The sequence below is a fragment of the Malaclemys terrapin genome, chromosome 7 (genome assembly GCF_027887155.1).
Source record: "Malaclemys terrapin pileata isolate rMalTer1 chromosome 7, rMalTer1.hap1, whole genome shotgun sequence".
Classification (NCBI taxonomy): domain Eukaryota; kingdom Metazoa; phylum Chordata; order Testudines; family Emydidae; genus Malaclemys; species Malaclemys terrapin.
Window position 1 is genome coordinate 44,103,675 of NC_071511.1, and position 17,670 is coordinate 44,121,344.

The window sequence follows — 17,670 nt, forward strand, 5'->3', positions numbered from 1 at the left end:
AGCCTCCGGCAGGGAGCTGTCCTAGCCAACTGCCTGAACAACTGCACCAGCCTCAGCGGGCCGACCGCCGTAGGACACCAAAGCCAACCCCAGTCACAATCCGCCTCTCGGCTCCGCTGCGGTCTACGCGACGCTCGGCTGCGTCTCCATGGCAACAGTTAACAGCGCTCCAGGACCTGAGGTGCGGGGTCCTTAGAGCATAGGTGTGTCTAACACACTGCCGGACGGAACGTGCGCTGGCTGGGCTGTTTCCCTTCGCTCCAAGCTCGGGTTTGAGGGTGGCCCTGTGATGTGCTAGGTCTAACGTGCCTTCCTAAATAATATTGGGGCGCACAGTTCTTGTTCTGTAATCAGGCGGCGCGGTGGATACCCGAGAACCGGCCAACCGCTGACAGTCGCCTGCTGCTGCGGCTAGCGCTGTGTTGTGTTGAGCTGGCACTTGGCTCTGGGCTGCCTGGCGGCGAGGACCGGGAGCGCGAGGAGCCCGACTCCCCGGGCACGCAGGTAAGGTGTCTTCTCAGCACCGCGGCTGTCTCGGTCCCCCCCCCGCTCCCCAGGGTAGGGGCATCGATCCAGTACTTGGGGCTTGGCAGTTCATAGACCCGGCACCTCTGGGCGTGCTGCACCAGGTGTGAATGGAAAAAAATTGCTTGAGCCCAGGCACCCTTTTCATTACAAATTAAGCCCTGCACCAATCGCTGCGAGGGGCAAGGGGCGAGCAGTGCCGCTCGGCAGGCAGCAGAGAAAGCGCAGCCCTGGGCAAAGCAGTCCTGGCAGCACCCCTGCCTTGGCACATGATCTGCCCCACAGTATGGTGCAGGCGACTGAAAACATCGGGTGCTTTGTCTAAAATATAAATGTTACCCGCTTGAGGTCTGCAAGGCTGGGCATGTAGCCTGCGTTCCAGCTGGGCTGTTTCTGCCTTCGTGGGGATATTACCTATGTAGTTAAACTGTGTGGGACCTACCATGCTGATGCAAGAACGTTAAATTTGTTCACTGGGCAATGGTCCTTTAGAGCCTGTTAAACCAGTGATTCTCAAATTTTTGTACCGGTGACCCCTTTCACATAGCAAGCCTCTGTGTGCAACCCCCCCCCCCACCCTTATAAATTAAAAACACTTCTTTACATATTTAACACCATTATAAATGCTGGAAGCAAAGCAGGGTTTGGAGTGGAGGCTGACAGCTCGTGCCCCCCCCCTAATAACCTTGTGACTCCCTGAGGGGTTCTGATCCCCAATTTAAGAACCCCTGTGTTAAACCGTGCAGTTCTGCAACAGATGAATCATTAAGAAATAGGCTCCACTCTATCTCTGTGCCATACATGTGTCACATTTGAAATTATTTTGGTGGTGAGGGAGGGTTCCTGAATTGCCAACACTTTTTCGTAGTTCTTTGTAAAAGATGTAAGCATTTGACAAGGAGCTTTCTAATTTTTCCTTTTCCCTCCTAAAAACAGAAAAGGGGGTCTTCAGTTTCAGAGAGTGTGACAACCACTGATAATCAAGATATATATATAGGGACTGCAAATCTGATGTTCAATACAACTAGTTCTGCACTGCTCACAAGGTAGTTTAGCACAAATGAGATTCCACCAAAGGTTGTAGTTGTATTATTAAGTCTGAGGGTAAACTTGTTTAGTTGTGATAAACTCTTGCTATTTGCTTAATTTGTAAAGAGGAAAAAAGATCACAATGCTTACCTTTTTTAGCATCTGTGTAGCCCTTGATTATACACTTATGTCTTATCCTGAAAACACCTAATGCATGTGCTTAACTTTATGCTTGTGAGCAGTTCCATTGACTTGAATGGGGCTACTTATATGTAACAAAAAGAACGTGCATCAGTATTTGTGAGTCGGGGGGATATGTCTTCACTGAAAGTATTTTCAGAAAAAGTAAATACTCAATACTTTAATCAAAACCATTTCTGGTTCTATTAAAGGACATAGAAAAACATGTACATTTATGTAATAATTATACATACACAATGACTCTCTTTCTATCTGTAATTATTGTAGGGCCCAATCCTTGTTTGCATGAGAAGTCCACATGACCTCAATGAAATTATGTATTTGAGCAAGTGTTTATAAAATCCGGCCCATATATTGCATATTTGCTGTGTGGAGAGAGACTTTGAGCAATGAATAAACAATTTTTTTGTTTTTGTGTAGGAAGATAATAAACTTCATTTTTTTTACTGCTCTGGAAACTGTTCAGAGTGGGTTTACTTTTCTGACTTTGCATACTAATAAATGAGGCATGTCTTTATGTTTTTGTCTAACACTGCTTTGTTTTTAATCACTTAAAAAGACTTCAGTAAAGCATGTTTCATAGTAGGAATGTTAAGTGATTAAAAAAATTAATCATGATTAATTGCACTGTTAATAATAGAATATCATTTATTTAAATATTTTGGATGTTTTCTACATTTTCAAATATATTGATTTCAATTACAACACAGAATACAACATATACAGTGCTCACTTTATATTTATTATTTATTACAAATGTTTGCACTGTAAAAAAAAAAAATAGTATTGTTCAATTCACCTAATACAAGTACTGTAGTGCAATCTCTTTTTCATGAAAGTTGTACTTACAAATGTAGAATTTTGTACAAAAAATAACTGCATTCAAAAATAAAACAATGTAAAGCTTTAGAGCCTACAAGTCCATTCAGTTCTGTTTCTTGTTCAGCCAATCACTCAGACAGACAAGTTTGTTTACATTTGCAAGAGATAATGCTACCTGCTTCTTGTTCACAATGTCACCTGAAAGTGTGTTTGCATGGCACTGTTGCAGCTGGCGTTGCAAGATATTTACATGCCAGATGCACTAAAGATTCATATGTCCCTTCATGATTCATCCACCATTCCAGAGGACATGTGTAACCCACACACCTTCTGGGTGTGGTGTTCTGTCCATTTAGTGGCACCGAGACCACTTAGAGAGCAATTAATGAGTCTACTCTAAAACCTTAGCTAGAGCTATTTGGCTTTTAGCTCATGCGATAGACGTTCATGCACTAAGGTCCAGATGTCCCCAGATGTCTTAAAATGAACAACATGTGCTGAGTCATCATCTGAGAATACTATAACATGAAATATATGGCAGAATGTGGGTAAAATAGAGCTGGAGATATATAATCCTCCCCCAAGGAGTTCAGTCACAAATTTAATTAATGCATTATGTTTTTAATGTGCGTCATCAGCATGGAAGCATGTCCTTTGGAATGGTGGCTGAAGCATGAAGGGACATATGAATGTTTAGCATATCTGGCATGTAAATACCTTGCAATGCCAGCTACAAAAGTCCCATGCAAACGCCTGTTCTCACTTACTGGTAACATTGTAAATAAGAAGCGGGCAGCATTATCTCCCATAAATGTAAACAAATTTGTTTGTCTTAGCAATTGGCTGAACAAGAGGTAGGACTGAGTGGACTTGTAGATTCTAAAGTTTTACATCGTTTTGTTTTTGAGTGCAGTCACATAACAAAAAAAAATCTACATTTGTAAGTTGCACTTTCATGATAAAGAGATTGTATGAGGTGAATTGAAAAATATTATTTATCATTTTACAGTGGAAATATTTGTAATAAAAATAATAAAGTGAGCATTGCACACTTTATTCTGTGTTGTAATTGAAATCAGTATCCCGATATAACGCGACCCGATATAACACGAATTCGGATATAATGCGGTAAAGCAGTGCTCCGGGGAGGGCGGACTCCGGTGGATCAAAGCAAGTTCAGTATAACGCGGTTTCACCTATAACGCAGTAAGATTTTTTGGCTCCTGAGGACAGCGTTATATCGGGGTAGAGGTGTATTTGAAAATGTAGAAAAACATGCAAAAATATTTAACACATTTCAATTGGTATTCTATTGTTTAACAGTGTGATTAAAACTGTGGTGGTTAATGATTAATTTTAAAAATCGTGATTAATGTTTTTGAGTTAATCACGTGAGTTAACTATGATTAATTGACAGCCCTATTTCATAGGTGGGTTTTTTTAAAAATATTTTCCCCTTAGCATTTCAAATAACTTGAGAAACTTGAAACCAGTTTCCTTGAGAAGTTGGTTTTCCTCCATAGGTTGATTTATCATATTAGGTTCACAGTGAGTGCTGGGGATCTGCTAATAGAGTATTGCAGCATGTTTAGGTTTTAGGTGAGGACTCACAACAGAGCGATTTCTATGTATAAAAAAAACTAAGCTAGATTACATTCTTTTGCTGACAGCTCTGACAGTGTTGTATGTATAATGTTATGCCAAGATATGTGGGGCTTGTTTGATATGTGTGTGAGATGTTAAAGTCCCTAGCTGGAATAAAACAGCACTAGCACGGCTATTATGTGTAACATAGAGCCAAAGTGTTTTCTCTGTGTGATTTGTTATTTCCAGTTGCAGATTTTGCAGTGGCTGATTCAATGTAGCACTTTTTCAACCTATTGCAAACTTTCTATAAAGTAGTGTAAATGTTTTCTACAAGTTATTTGGAAAGCTAAGTGGCGTTCTACAGGATGTGTACTTTGTGTTCTACATTTGTGATCATCATCATAGTTAAGTGATGAATAAGTATGTTTGAGCCATATATCCTGACTTTCCTACATTCCATACAAGAATTACAGTAGTGGTCTTTATAAGTGAAGTAGTATAGAAGTTGCATCCTGCCTTTAGGTTTATTTGTTTTTTCTTCCATAAACTGATGGCCATACCTGTTCTTATATTGTTTTTTTTAATTGTCCTGTGTGGGATCTTGCAGCTGCTGTTCTTCCATTACCTTAGGGGTGTGTAGATTCTGACATGTTTTGAAAAATGCATAACATGTTTTGCTAGGAATTTAAATGAGCAAAGAATGCACTATACTTATCAAAAGGTTTCCTAGCCTCTTTTGGAGGAAATATGTGTGTGTATTTGCCCTGCTCCTGAGACACTGTCTTGCTTGGATAGTTGGATAGTTTGGCTCAGCTTCAGAAGAACCTATTCATAGTCTCCAGAAGCCGTACAGACTGTGCCTGACAGACAAAAGAGATCTGTTGTTTCAGTGGTGTGCAAACTGAATGTTAAAGTATTTTCATGCAGAGCTAGTTTGATAGCTCAAGGATTTGCATAATTCATCATGTAGTCATCATATCTTTTCTGGAAAAATGCACTTTTTCCAGTTGACAGTAAGTTTGGGTTAAGGCAAAATGGGGATTATCTCCACTAAAACATTGTCCTGTTCTTCATCTCTGTCTCCACCCCCATCTGAGTGGACACTCTCTCAATCTGTAAACACATTCAAGTGGATGGGGCACAGAACTAGGAGTCGGGAGACCTGCATTTATGCTTAGCCTTGCCGTTGACTTGCAGGATGAGCTTGGGCAAATCACGTAGCCCCTCTGCCTCAGTTTCTCTGTCAGTAAAATGGGGATTATGATACTTGCCCACCTTCATAAAGTGCTTTGCGATCTGTGGATGAAAAGCACTGTATAAGTACTAATTTAACATAATTTACTATTTATTCCTCCTCTGTAGAGATGCATAGCTCCCGAATCGCCAGTCCACAGGCGCGGCAAACTGCTCCCATGGCTACGAGGCAGGAGTGACCTTCAATCCAGCGTTTGTGTTTGGGAAACTTATTTGGCTGATTTAATTGTTTCCTCGCAGCTAGTGTTCACGCGCTCAAGAGATGGGTTCGTTATCTTATGTGCATGTATACTGCCTAGCTTTTCTATGCGCAAAAATGTAACCACTAAAAAAAGTTGTAAACAAAGTAAAAAAAAAAAAATAAAAACCCCAAAAAAAGTTTTCCTAAAAAGCTTTTTGCAAAAGGCTTGTAAAGCTCTCTAGCTACCACAAACCTGGCGTTCTGTTTCCTTTCCTGCGTCGTCACCACACTCCTCCCCAGATGGACACTTTGTTTCTCTCCCTCTCATTACATGGAATGTCCCCCTTAGAGGTGGCACCCTAGCTGGATGCCTACTTAGCTGTAAGTACCTGGTGAGCATTAAAATACAATACAGTTTTAGCTCATGAATAGAGGCATATTCACCATGTTGTGACAAATTTTTGACACCCTCAGTCATAGCCTGTCTCCCATATGCATGTGCAGGCAGTGGAATGTAACTGTTGTATGTTTTCCTCTTACAGGTTTGTAAAGAGGCTTCACTTATAAACAAAGACACAAGGGAAAAATGACATTCAGAAAAGGTACATATTTAAAACAAGCAGACAAATAAAGAACTTTTGTGCTGTTAGCTTTTACTGACCTGTGAGATTATCCTAATTACCTTTCTCTTCTCTGTTTCAGTGAACATTGCCATCCTTGTACTTGCTATTGTTATATTTTTATTAGTTCTGCATCACAATCTTCTAGGTCTCAGTGACTTTTTGAAACGAGATGTAGCAGGTACAGTTGCTTTTTTTATATATTAATGAGTTTTCTTTTCAGATCAGTAGCACAATGCATACCTAATCCGAAACAAACCTCTGCCATACTAAAATGGTTTCTGCAATGTAATAACAATAGATCCCTTCTATAATGAAGTGTATTTTGAATGCATGGATTTCCTGTCTTTTTGTCTAAATTTTATGTCTGTACTCCATTAACATTAGATTTTTACTAACTTCCTCAGAACTAAGAGGAAGTTGGTCCTGATGAGGGTGTCTGCTGTAGACTTCATTGTAATGGGGTCACGACTATGTAAATACAGATGGAATCCAGCAGTTTGTGCTGCAGCTACATTTAGTGAAAAATGACAGCTTTGATGATGCAGTAGTATTGCTATGTATCTCAAGTCAGACATTCATAGATTTTAAGACCAGAAGGGGCCATTATGACCATCAAGTCTGACACTCTGCCTAATAGAATTGAATCCAGTGATTCCTACATGGCGTCCAATAATTTCAAAAATATCCAGTTTTGATATAAAGACTCCAATTGATGGAGAATTTACCATATTCCTAGGTAATCTGTTCAATTGGCTAATTTAAAATACCAACATCCATTTTTGTATCTGCACATTGCAGGCATAAATAGTTGTGGGTTCAGTTTAGGTCATTTTAGATATCTAGGAGGCCTGTGAGACACTCGTGTACTGTCAGCTGGGGGAGTAGATGACACCATAGCAGCATTAATATGGTGTTTCCTTGGTTTCTGTCTCAGAGGAATTAGAAAGAGAGTTGGAAGAGAGGATGGTGCTGAGAAGGGTAGAAGCGAGGGAGACCATGCACTGAGCTGAGAGTGCAGCTCATTGTATCTAAGACCCACTTTAGCTCTCTGTGTTACTAAAGCCTTGAAATTAAAGAATGAAGGAAGGAATTTAATCTGAGCTCTGATGTTCCTGTGTACCCTGCCATGCTGGCTCATTGGGGAGTTGAAACCTATATGTCTGCATAATATTATTGTTGTAATTTTCATGTGTTGTGATTAATATAGATGACAAGTTCAGGGCTTGGATTGTCTTTACTGTTACAAGTTTGTACAAAACCTAGCTTTAAAAACTTGTAATAGTTCTGATCCCTGCTTGTAGTCACTAAGAACAGTATAAATAGAAATAATTGGAGGGGTTAAGAATTTTCAAACACTAATAATTTATTTATTTGTAGAACAAATATATATAATTCCATTCTCTTGTCCTGTAGATTCAAGTCCATTAGGACTCCAGCCAATAGATTTCATACCGGAGGCTCCTCAAAGGCTGACTGACGAAATAAATGATCAGGAAATTCCTGTGGTCATTACAGCATCGGATGACAGGCTTGGAGGTGTAATTGCAGCCATGAACAGCATTTATCATAACACTAAATCCAACGTGGTGTTCCATATTGTCACTCTAAATGATACAGTGGACCATTTGAGGTAAACTGTGCTTTCCAGATTCAGCGTGTTGCATTAATGTCAGACAGGATTAACTTTCAGAAGAGGAAAACACCATCTGGTCCAACAATCCAGACCTTTGAAAACTGATTGCAATCCTACCTGTTTGCTTTATTACCCGACCTTGTGATCATTTCTTTTTCAGGAAGCAGCTGTAGATGCCTCTTGAAATTGTATATTCTGTTTGCTACAGTCGCCCTCCCTGGTAACATTCCAGGTGTAGACTGCAGTCTGCGTGGAGTAGCTCTGCTTTGCTTGATTTCTGTGTTCTTTGTTTCCTAACTTAAAAAAAATTTACTACAACAAGTAAACACTGAGGACCTGTCAAAACCAGTGAGCCAAGAAAATCCAGAGTTTCCAAGGATTCAGGTTCTTCCCATGTTTGTCTTGTTCCCGACAATGACTAGTATTCATTTTAGGTCCCAATTCTCTGAAGTCCTGAGTGCCCTTATCTCCCATTGACTTCTCAGTATGAGGCTCTTGATCCTTCTTTTATTTGTTTGACTTTCAGCTGCACACAAAAAAACTGCCACAAATGGTGGGATATTTAGTAAGAGATTTCAATTTACACCATTAAAAAAAGAAATGTAAGAAATATGCTTCCATAAATATGGCAGAGGAATGATATCCCACTTTGCTGGTGTGCATGCTTAAAGAAAACAGGTTAAACATGAGATAGAGGAAATTATTTTTTTAATAGAAGACAGGTTCCATCATAGAAAGATGAGCCCTAGCAGTGAAGTGTCCTGATTTTTAGATTGATGTTTGACCCTTTTCTGCCTTCCCCATCTCCCTTCTCCAGTTAACTGGAAGGTCAAAGTTAACACTGATTATCTTGAGTAACGCTTTTTGTAATGGGAGCGTGAGTTTCTGATGCTAAATACTATAATGACTTGAAAAGTAAATCTCAGAAAATTCCATTAGCCAGCATGTAGGGCCACAATCCTGCAGCGAGCTCTATATAGGCAGACCTCTGTATCCATACAGCACTGTACTGAAGTCAAATAGATAATATACTACATGCACATTTTATAGCTAGGGAAAACAACCAAGCTAGAGTAACCAGACCAACACTTATTTGTGTCGTTATCATTTGGATGATCTCCTCTTTATTTCTGGTTTAATTTGATCTCATTTCTCATTTAACCATGCTTATTCTTTTTTGTAAATGTGCGACTCCTCTTCCTCTCTTCCCTGGGCAGGGCGTGGCTGAGTAAAACTGCTCTGAAAAAGGTGAAATACCGAATTTTGGATTTCGACCCTCGTGTTTTGGAAGGGAAAGTGAAGGTGGAGTCTGAACAGGCAGATTCCATAAAACCAGTGAGTATGATGCTGGTTATTTGTTGTAAATATGAATCAGTGGTAACATATGTTGATAAATGATGTAGGCGAACGTACTAGTTATATCTGGACAGATCTGTGATTTATAGCTTTATTCTCTGTGTGTTTTTAACCTGTATTTTCATAGATGTGAAAGTTTGCTTCTTGTCCAAACTTAATTGTATATTCAGTTTAGAAATAATGAGGCAGGCATAACCTACCCCATAGAGATTAACGCTAGGTAGTGTCTGTGGTAATTAAATATATGGCACTCTCTGATTCTGTACTAAACCAATGTACCAGCAGGGGATGCTCTGCAGTAGGACATGCTATCCCTTCAGATAATTTGTGGTTAAATATCCCAGAGCTCTTTTCACAAGAATAGAAGTATTAACTCCAAAGTCCTGTTCATTTTCCAATTTGGATAACTACATTCTGGTTTCCTAAAATCCACCTACATTTTCATTTGGATTAGGAGTCATTCCCTTCCTATCCTAAACTAAGGCAAAATGCTGGTGTGCTCTGGAACCCAAAGATTGCTACATTTCATTAGTGAGAAATATAATTCCTTGGTATAATGGGATCTTTCAGGATAACAAGTATTATATAAATGTCCATTGATTACATTATTAACCCTTTGCATCTAGTCATGATTAATATGAGTGAATCATTCAATTATAGCTGGTTATTCCAAGAAATACGATACACCAATTTAATTTTTCCTATTATAAATAAAATATTTTAAAACAGATCAGGTAGGCCCCAGTTCTGAAATGTGATCTGCTAGCACTGATCCCTGCATTTGTGTGGAGTTCCACTGAGTTAGTGCAGTTCTGTGCAGGTGCTCAGGCTAGTTAACTGCATTGTAGAAGCAGGGCCATATGGAGCACTTTATATTTCCGAAGTGCTGTACGAACATGTAGGCTGTGATATTCAAAAGAGCCTAATGCCCAGATCCACAGTGGTACTTAGACTCCTAAATTAATGGCAGTTAGAAGCCTTACTACCTCTGAGGATCTGGGTCGAAGTGACTTAGTTCCACCGACTTTTAATGGAGCTTGTGCTCCTAAGTCATTTAGGTATTTTTGAAAATTCTGCCCTTAACTGTTTTTTTTAAAAAGCAAAAAACTCCCATCCTTGATGGTTATTTTTCTTTTGTTGCATATGTTGTCATGGGTACTGGCATTTCCAGAAAATTAGTGGCTGGGATATCAGTTAGAGTTCTCCATTACTCTGTCACTTTCTCATTTCTCTTGCTTGCTTGTGTTCACAGTTAACCTTTGCAAGATTCTACTTACCTATGTTCGTTCCTCATGCAGAGAAGGCCATATACATGGATGATGATGTAATAGTGCAAGGTACTGAACATTTTCTTCCTAAGTGAATAGGAATTGCCTTGGTGGAATGGATATAGTTCACTATCCTGTCTCAGAAATTAGCTAAATGCTTCTGCCCCATGTAAAGGTGCAATAACCCTGTAAATGCACCTAATCTGTGCAAGTCTATACATTCAGAAGAAACTTTTTCCTATCCCTACTTGGTCAGTTTTTGTCCTGGTAAAGCATAAAGATTGCTGGCTCTCATATTTGTACCTTGTCTAGTTTAACCAAGTTGTTAAGATAGTGTTGATGTTATTGTAATTTTAGCATCTAAAATATATTTTATATATGCAAAATAAAACTCATGATTTTCCTAACACCTTTTCTTTGACAATGTTAATGTTAATTTCTACTAACTGTTTAAATCTCCCACAAAAGGAGTATTTTATTACAAAAATAAAAATTTAAGTTCTTTCAACTTTAGCAGTAAAACTACTGTAGAAATCTCAGTTCCCTAGTGAATCTTGCAATGTTCTAGGGAGAAAATTCTTTACCTAACAAGACCACAGCAACAAACAAGGGACTTGACTTTATTTTTTTTTCCAGATTGTTTTTCATTTCACTCCCTTTATATCAGGGGCGGGCAAACTTTTTGGCCTGAGGGCCGCATCGGGTTTCAAAAATTGTATGGAGGGCCGGTTAGCAGAGGCTGTGTCTCCCCAAACAGCCAGGCATGGCCCGGCCCCACCCCCTCCTGCTTCTTGCCCCCTGACAATCCCCCCAACCCTCCCGTTCCCTGTCCCCTGATAGCCCCCACCACCCCATCCAACCCCTCCTCTCATTCCTGACTGCCTCCCCTGGGATCCAACCACCCTTTCTCCCTGACCGCCCCCAGAACCCCTGCCCCTGACTGCCCCCTGGGGACTCCTGCCTCCAGTCAACCCCCTGTTCCCTGCCTTCTGACCGCCCCGACCATCATCCCAAACTCCTTTGCCCTCTATCCATCCTCCCTGTCTCCTTACCGCACTGCCTGGAGCACCAGTGGCTGGCGGCGCTACAGCCGCGCCGCCCAGAGCACCAGGATAGGCAGCCGCACCGCCTGGCTGGAGCCAGCCGTGCAGCACTGAGCACCGGGTCAGGCTGTGGCTCTGCAGCTGCGCTGCTCCAGGAGCTCGAAGCTCCGCCGCCCAGAGCATTGCACGGCGGCAGAGCGAGCTGAGGCTGCGGGGGAAGGGGAACAGCAGGGGAGGGGCCGGGGCCTAGCTTCCCAGGCCAGGAGCTCAGGGGCCGGGCAGGAGGGTCCCGCGGATCGGATGTGGCCCGTGGGCCATAGTTTGCCCACCTCTGCTTTATATTATGTATGATTTCTAATGTAAAATCCATTTCTCAAACAGAAGACCTGGGTTTTGATGTCAGCTCCTGTTGTATTCACTGGGAGTTGGATTAGGCCCCCAGTGATCAGCAGGGAGATTTGGCCAGAGTAGAATTTGAGATGAAGGAGTTAGAGGTATACTTTCACATAATGTAAGCTTGTGTATAACTGGCATGTACTGTATTTAAAGGAATATATTTTTAAACATTTAATTGTCTTGGCCCTATTTCTTGTTTAAAAAGATGTAGCTCTGTTTTGAGTTGGGTAAGATTGTGTTGGTATCAACACTGGAACAGAGTGTACAAAAAGCATATGAACTAAAGCTTAAGCAATATTTGTGTTTTGATTCTCTACTTGGTTTGAATTTTTCAGATGATATCCTTGAACTTCACAACACACCCCTGAAACCTGGCCATGCAGCTGCATTTGCAGATGACTGTGACTCAACCTCTAATAAATTTGCTATCCGTGGAGCAGGGAATCAGGTCTGAACAGTTCAGATAAAATAATATTATTTCAGACTCTCATTTTCAGAATTGGCCTCTGAGTTTGTTCCTACTTACTTGCTGATAAATTTTATGGCACTTGGAAATCAAGTATCTGACTGTACCCACAAATTAGTTACTCAGATGGTCAAGTGCTATAAAAAGCCCCTGAAGTATTGCATCTGTGGTTAGTTGTGGGCACAACTGAAAGCCAAGTTGAGATCACATTCAAAAGTAGAGACATAATCAGAGCTCTTTGAATTTACAACTGTGCTGTACAATGGGAGTAAGACGCTGCTGTGAAGAACGTGCAGTCTAGAACTTAACATTCTATAGGTAAGATTTAGTTTGTGTGTGCATATAATATGCTCGGACTAGTGGTGAGATTGGTGACATCTTAGATTTTAGGTATTAAGATGAATGAGCGTTCCTGAAAGCATAAGAAAACTTTTATAGTGAAAGTTTTACACGTTGTCGTGCCTCTTAAACCACAGGCTCTATCCTGTACTAAAGGAAGGGAAAAATATTTTATACACACAACAATCCTCTGCTCTACCAGGGGCACTGAAATTTTTTTTAACTGTGATGGAGCAGGGGGGAGGGAGCATTTTATTTGGGAGCAGTTAAAACTAAAATCCACTTTTTGCTCTGTTTTCAGTACAATTATATTGGATTTTTAGACTATAAGAAACAAACAATCCGGAAGCTCGCCATGAAAGCCAGCACCTGCTCTTTCAATCCAGGGATCATTGTTGCTAATCTAACAGAATGGAAACTACAGAACATCACTAAGCAATTGGAGAAATGGATGACACTTAATGTAGCGTAAGTATACAGAAATCGGGTGTAGACAAGTCAGGGGTTGGGGTTACTGTGATGAAGATTCACTGTGGAATGAAGGATATTGGGGTCTACAGAAGTAGCTAGCCAGACAGAATGCAGCATGCTCTTCCTCTGTGAAGTAGTTATATGAAAATTAACCATTCTAGAGCTGTATCTGCACCCTCAGCTAATAACTTCATCTCCCCCTCTAGAGAGGACTTATACAGCAGAACTCTGGCAGGTAGCATTGCCACACCACCACTGCTAATTGTATTTTACAAGCAACATTCTAATATTGATCCCATGTGGAATGTCCGACATCTTGGTATGTATGAAATGAAATCCTGACACCTTATTCCCTCCTGCTATGCTTACTACCTCCACACCTGCATTCTGTCAGGTCTATAGCTGAATGTTGTGTTGATGCAGCAAATTGACCTTTTCTGCCTCTCTCCCCCCCAGGGGGATGGCAGGGATGCATCTTTTTCTGCTTTACACTGTTCTCCCCACTTTCAGAGCTCCTGCAGCCTCATTTCAGAGCCAATGATTGCTACTTTTTAAGCTGCCAGGGGGCTTACTCAAGCTGAACTTACTTTCAAGTTTTCTACATTATTAAACGCATTTAGTATATTGGAAGATGCCCTCTGATGTGTCCTCATAGTATATTTGGAAGAATAGAGCTGCCATTTCAAATCAAATGCCTGTGGATCATACTTTGTTTTTTTTATTAGGGCTGTCGCTTAATCACAGTTAACTGACGCAATTAACTAAAAAAAATTAATCGTGATTAATTGTAATTTTAATCGCACTGTTAAACAATAGAATGCCAATTGAAATTTATTAAATATTTTGGATGTTTTTCTACATTTTCATATATATAGTATTCTGTGTTGTAACTGAAATCAAAGTATATTTTTTATTATAAATATTTACACTGTAAAAATGATAAACAGAAATAGTATTTTTCAATCGTTGTCGTGAAAGTGCAACTCACAAATGTAGATTTTTTTGTCACATAACTGCACTCAAAAACAAAACATTGTAAAACTTCAGCGCCTACAAGTCCACTCAGTCCTACTTCTTGTTCAGCCAATCGCTAAGAGAAACAAGTTTGTTTACATTTACAGGAGATAATGCTCCCATCTTCTTATTTACAATGTCATCAGAAAGTGAGAACAAGCATTTGCATGGTAGCTGGCACTATAAGGTATTTATGTGCCAGATATGCTAAACATTCATATGCCCCTTCGTGCTTCGGCCACCATTCCAGAGGACAAGCTTCCATGCTGACGATGCTCGTTTTTAAAAAAAAAAAAAAAAAAAAAAAAAAGTGTTAATTAAATTTGTGACCGAACTCCTTGGAGGAGAATTGTATGTCCCATGCTCTGTTTTACCTGCATTCTGCCATATATTTCATGTTATAGCACTCTCGGATGATAACCCAGCACCTGTTAATTTTAAGAACACTTTCACTGCAGATTTGACAAAATGCAAAGAAGGTACCAGTGTGAGATTTCTAAAGTACTCGATCCAAGGTTTAAGAATCTGAAGAGCCTTCCAAAATCTGAGAGGGACAAGGTGTGGAGCATGCTTTTAGAAGTCTTAAAAGAGCAACAGTCTGATGCGGAAACTACAGAACCCACATCACCAAAAAATAAAGTCAGCCTTCTGCTGGTGATATCTGATTCAGATAATGAAAATGAACATGTGTTGATCCGCATTGCTTTGGATTGTTATTGAGCAGAACCCATCTTCAGCATGGACGCATGTCCCCTCGAATGGTGGTTGAAGCATGAAAGGACATATGAATCTTTAATGGATCTGGCACGTAAATATCTTGCGATGCCGGCTACAACAGTGTCATGAAAATACATCAGCTGAAAAAGTGAGAACAGGCAAACAAGAAGTGGGTAGCATTATCTCCTGCAAATATAAACAAACTTGTTTGTCTGAGCAATTGGCTGAACAAGAAGTAGGACTGAGTGGACTTGTAGCCTCTAAAATTTTAGATTGTTTTATTTTTGAATGCAGTTTTTTTGGTACATAATTCTACATTTATAAGTTAAACTTTCATGATAAAGAGATTGCACTACAGTACTTGTATAGTATTAGGTGAACTGAAAAATACTTTTTTTTTTACATTGCAAATACTTGTAATCAAAAATAAATATAAAATGAGCACTGTACCACTTTATTCTGTTATAATTGAAATCAATATTAAAAAAATGTAGAAAACATCCAACAATATTTAAATAAATGGTATTCTATTATTGTTTAACACGATTAATTGTTTTAAGCACTTGACAGCCCTAGTTTTTATTACAAGTAGTGCAGCCCTAAGAATGCTCTGAAGTGCACTGGAAGGCCACAACGACTCCAGAATAGGAGCAATGGCACAAAGCAGTGCTTAGCTATACCTGAGAATCTGGCCCCAAAAGTCTTAATTTGTAATGACTGACTCACTTGCCAATCCCGTCCCCCATACCTCAAACGAAGGACAGCCCTTGTTGCATCTGCAACTCATAACTGTGAAGTTAAAATCTTGCATGCTAAGATGATTTTACTGCCTTTATTTCACGTTCTAATGTGTAGTTGCAAATTGCTTCTCTTTCAATACAAGGCTCTAGCACTGGAAAAAGGTATTCTCCTCAGTTTGTGAAAGCTGCCAAGTTGCTCCATTGGAATGGGCATTTCAAACCCTGGGGAAGAACAGCTTCATATGTTGATGTCTGGGAGAAGTGGTACATCCCGGATCCCACTGGCAAGTTCAGCCTGATCCGCAGACACTCTGAGATCTCTGAGTCCAAGTAAATGGATTTATATGAACTATTGTCATTTTCTCAGGAAACTCTTGGAGCCAGCAGTGTTTCTTTCAGCTGATTTGTATTACAGAGCAGTCTTTGCTTCTCTGGAGCACAGGGGAAAGTACATTTTCAGATGAAATGATCAACTGTACCAAACTGCATCCCTGAAAAAGACTTATTTCAAATACGATTGGGGAAACTTAGTCCAGCCGCACTATGAAGAGCAGAGAAACAGCTACATGAACTAGAATTTTTGCTAGGCAATTCCTTTTAATTACATTCTTCCAGTCCAGTGCTAGTCTTCTGTGTTTGATATTTTGTCAGCTACAGAAATAGATGTCTCTTGTTCGTAGGAACAGTTTATCTGGGTGACAGCCACACGCAAATCTTGCGCACCAATTTATTATAATCAAAAGTTGCTACTGGTTTCTTGGTATCTTATCTTATCCTCTGATATATGGAGCTTTATAAAAGGCATTTTCTCTTGCATGAAGACCCACTCACCATTTATATTTAACCCTTTCTTGCACTGTCTCACTGTGTATATGAACTTAATCTATATTTTTCAAAGGCGATTCCTCAAGTGTTATTTCACTGAGAATTGTTTTTTATGTGATTGCTACGCAACACAAACTGTTTTTAAAGGTGTGGAATAAACTAAACTTTGTAAAAAAATAAAATGATTTTAGGTTAATTGTTCAAGTAATTTGAGCATCAGATGAATATAAAACTCATTCTGGTCTTGAAAATGGTACTTGGTCTAGTAGTGGAAACTTGTCTGTTTCAGTAGATTTTGCATTTAATTAAGAAATAATGTGATTTTTTCTAAAGAAATTAATTTCCTTGGCACTTCAATTAATTGTAAAAAGAAAAGTATGCAAAATGTCTTGAGTATTAAGTTTTCAAATTAGAACCATGTCAATTTCTAGAGCCTGAAACAAGTAATATCAAGCGATTAACTATTGCTCCTGCCATTTGGATGGAGTATCAAATTACAGTGAAACCCCGCTAGAACGCAATTGATTGGGGTCCAAAACATTTGATCGCGATAAATGCGGGGTTGTGGTATAGCAGGGTTACAAAAATTTACCATTTCAAGCCAGTCAGTTGGGCAGAGGAAGAGCACAGAGCAGCGGGGGAGGTGAATGGCTCTTCTTGCCAAAAGGAGAAGCAGGGGTAGAGGGGAAGAGGCAGTGGGGAAGGCACTTGTTTTTTTTTTGCTTTGGCGGCATTCTGGCCGGTTTTTTTTTTGCTTGGGGCGGCCGGAGCCACCTTATGATCGCGTTATATCCGAATTCGCATTATCACGGGGTGCATTATAGTGGGGTTTCACTGTACAGCAAGAACTGGCAAAGTTGAGGCTAGTAATAAACTTGTTTTTAATATATCTGTCAGATATATCTAATATCTACTATCCCTTATTCTGTCTGGGGCACATTCTTTTGTGATTGTCTGGTTTCTTGTAACTCATCAGGGGAGCACTGACCTATTAAAGGAAATGTCACAGCATGCCTTTCTGAGCCTGGCCCTTTAAATTAGGCAGAGCCAAGCAGCTGGAGTCCTAGCATAGCTGTTTTGCAAGTGCATCTCCTTTTCTCCCAGCTGGTAAGTTTAATTCAAGAGGTTGCACACTGAATGTCAATTTTTAGCATTCCTTAAGGTGTATTATTGTGATCTG

At 39.9% G+C, this 17,670-nt stretch overlaps 1 protein-coding gene across 5 annotated transcripts; it reads left to right on the forward strand.

Moving 5' to 3' along the window:
• Positions 1 to 5: 5 nt before the first annotated feature.
• Positions 6 to 16,686, forward strand: GLT8D1 (glycosyltransferase 8 domain containing 1). 5 transcript variants are annotated; one of them, XM_054034881.1, is made up of 12 exons: positions 6 to 504; positions 1,462 to 1,571; positions 5,900 to 5,980; positions 6,142 to 6,201; positions 6,302 to 6,400; positions 7,636 to 7,852; positions 9,073 to 9,190; positions 10,464 to 10,548; positions 12,254 to 12,366; positions 13,025 to 13,191; positions 13,401 to 13,513; positions 15,809 to 16,686. In XM_054034881.1, exons 4-12 carry the CDS (start codon positions 6,186 to 6,188, stop codon positions 15,997 to 15,999), a joined length of 1,119 nt encoding a protein of 372 aa, XP_053890856.1. In that variant the 5' UTR covers positions 6 to 504; positions 1,462 to 1,571; positions 5,900 to 5,980; positions 6,142 to 6,185; the 3' UTR covers positions 16,000 to 16,686. The 5 variants fall into 5 exon arrangements, with proteins under 5 accessions (XP_053890856.1, XP_053890859.1, XP_053890858.1 ...); XM_054034884.1 differs by lacking the exon at positions 5,900 to 5,980; XM_054034883.1 differs by lacking the exon at positions 1,462 to 1,571 and having other exon boundaries at positions 5,900 to 5,991.
• The last annotated feature ends 984 nt before the right edge of the window (positions 16,687 to 17,670 follow it).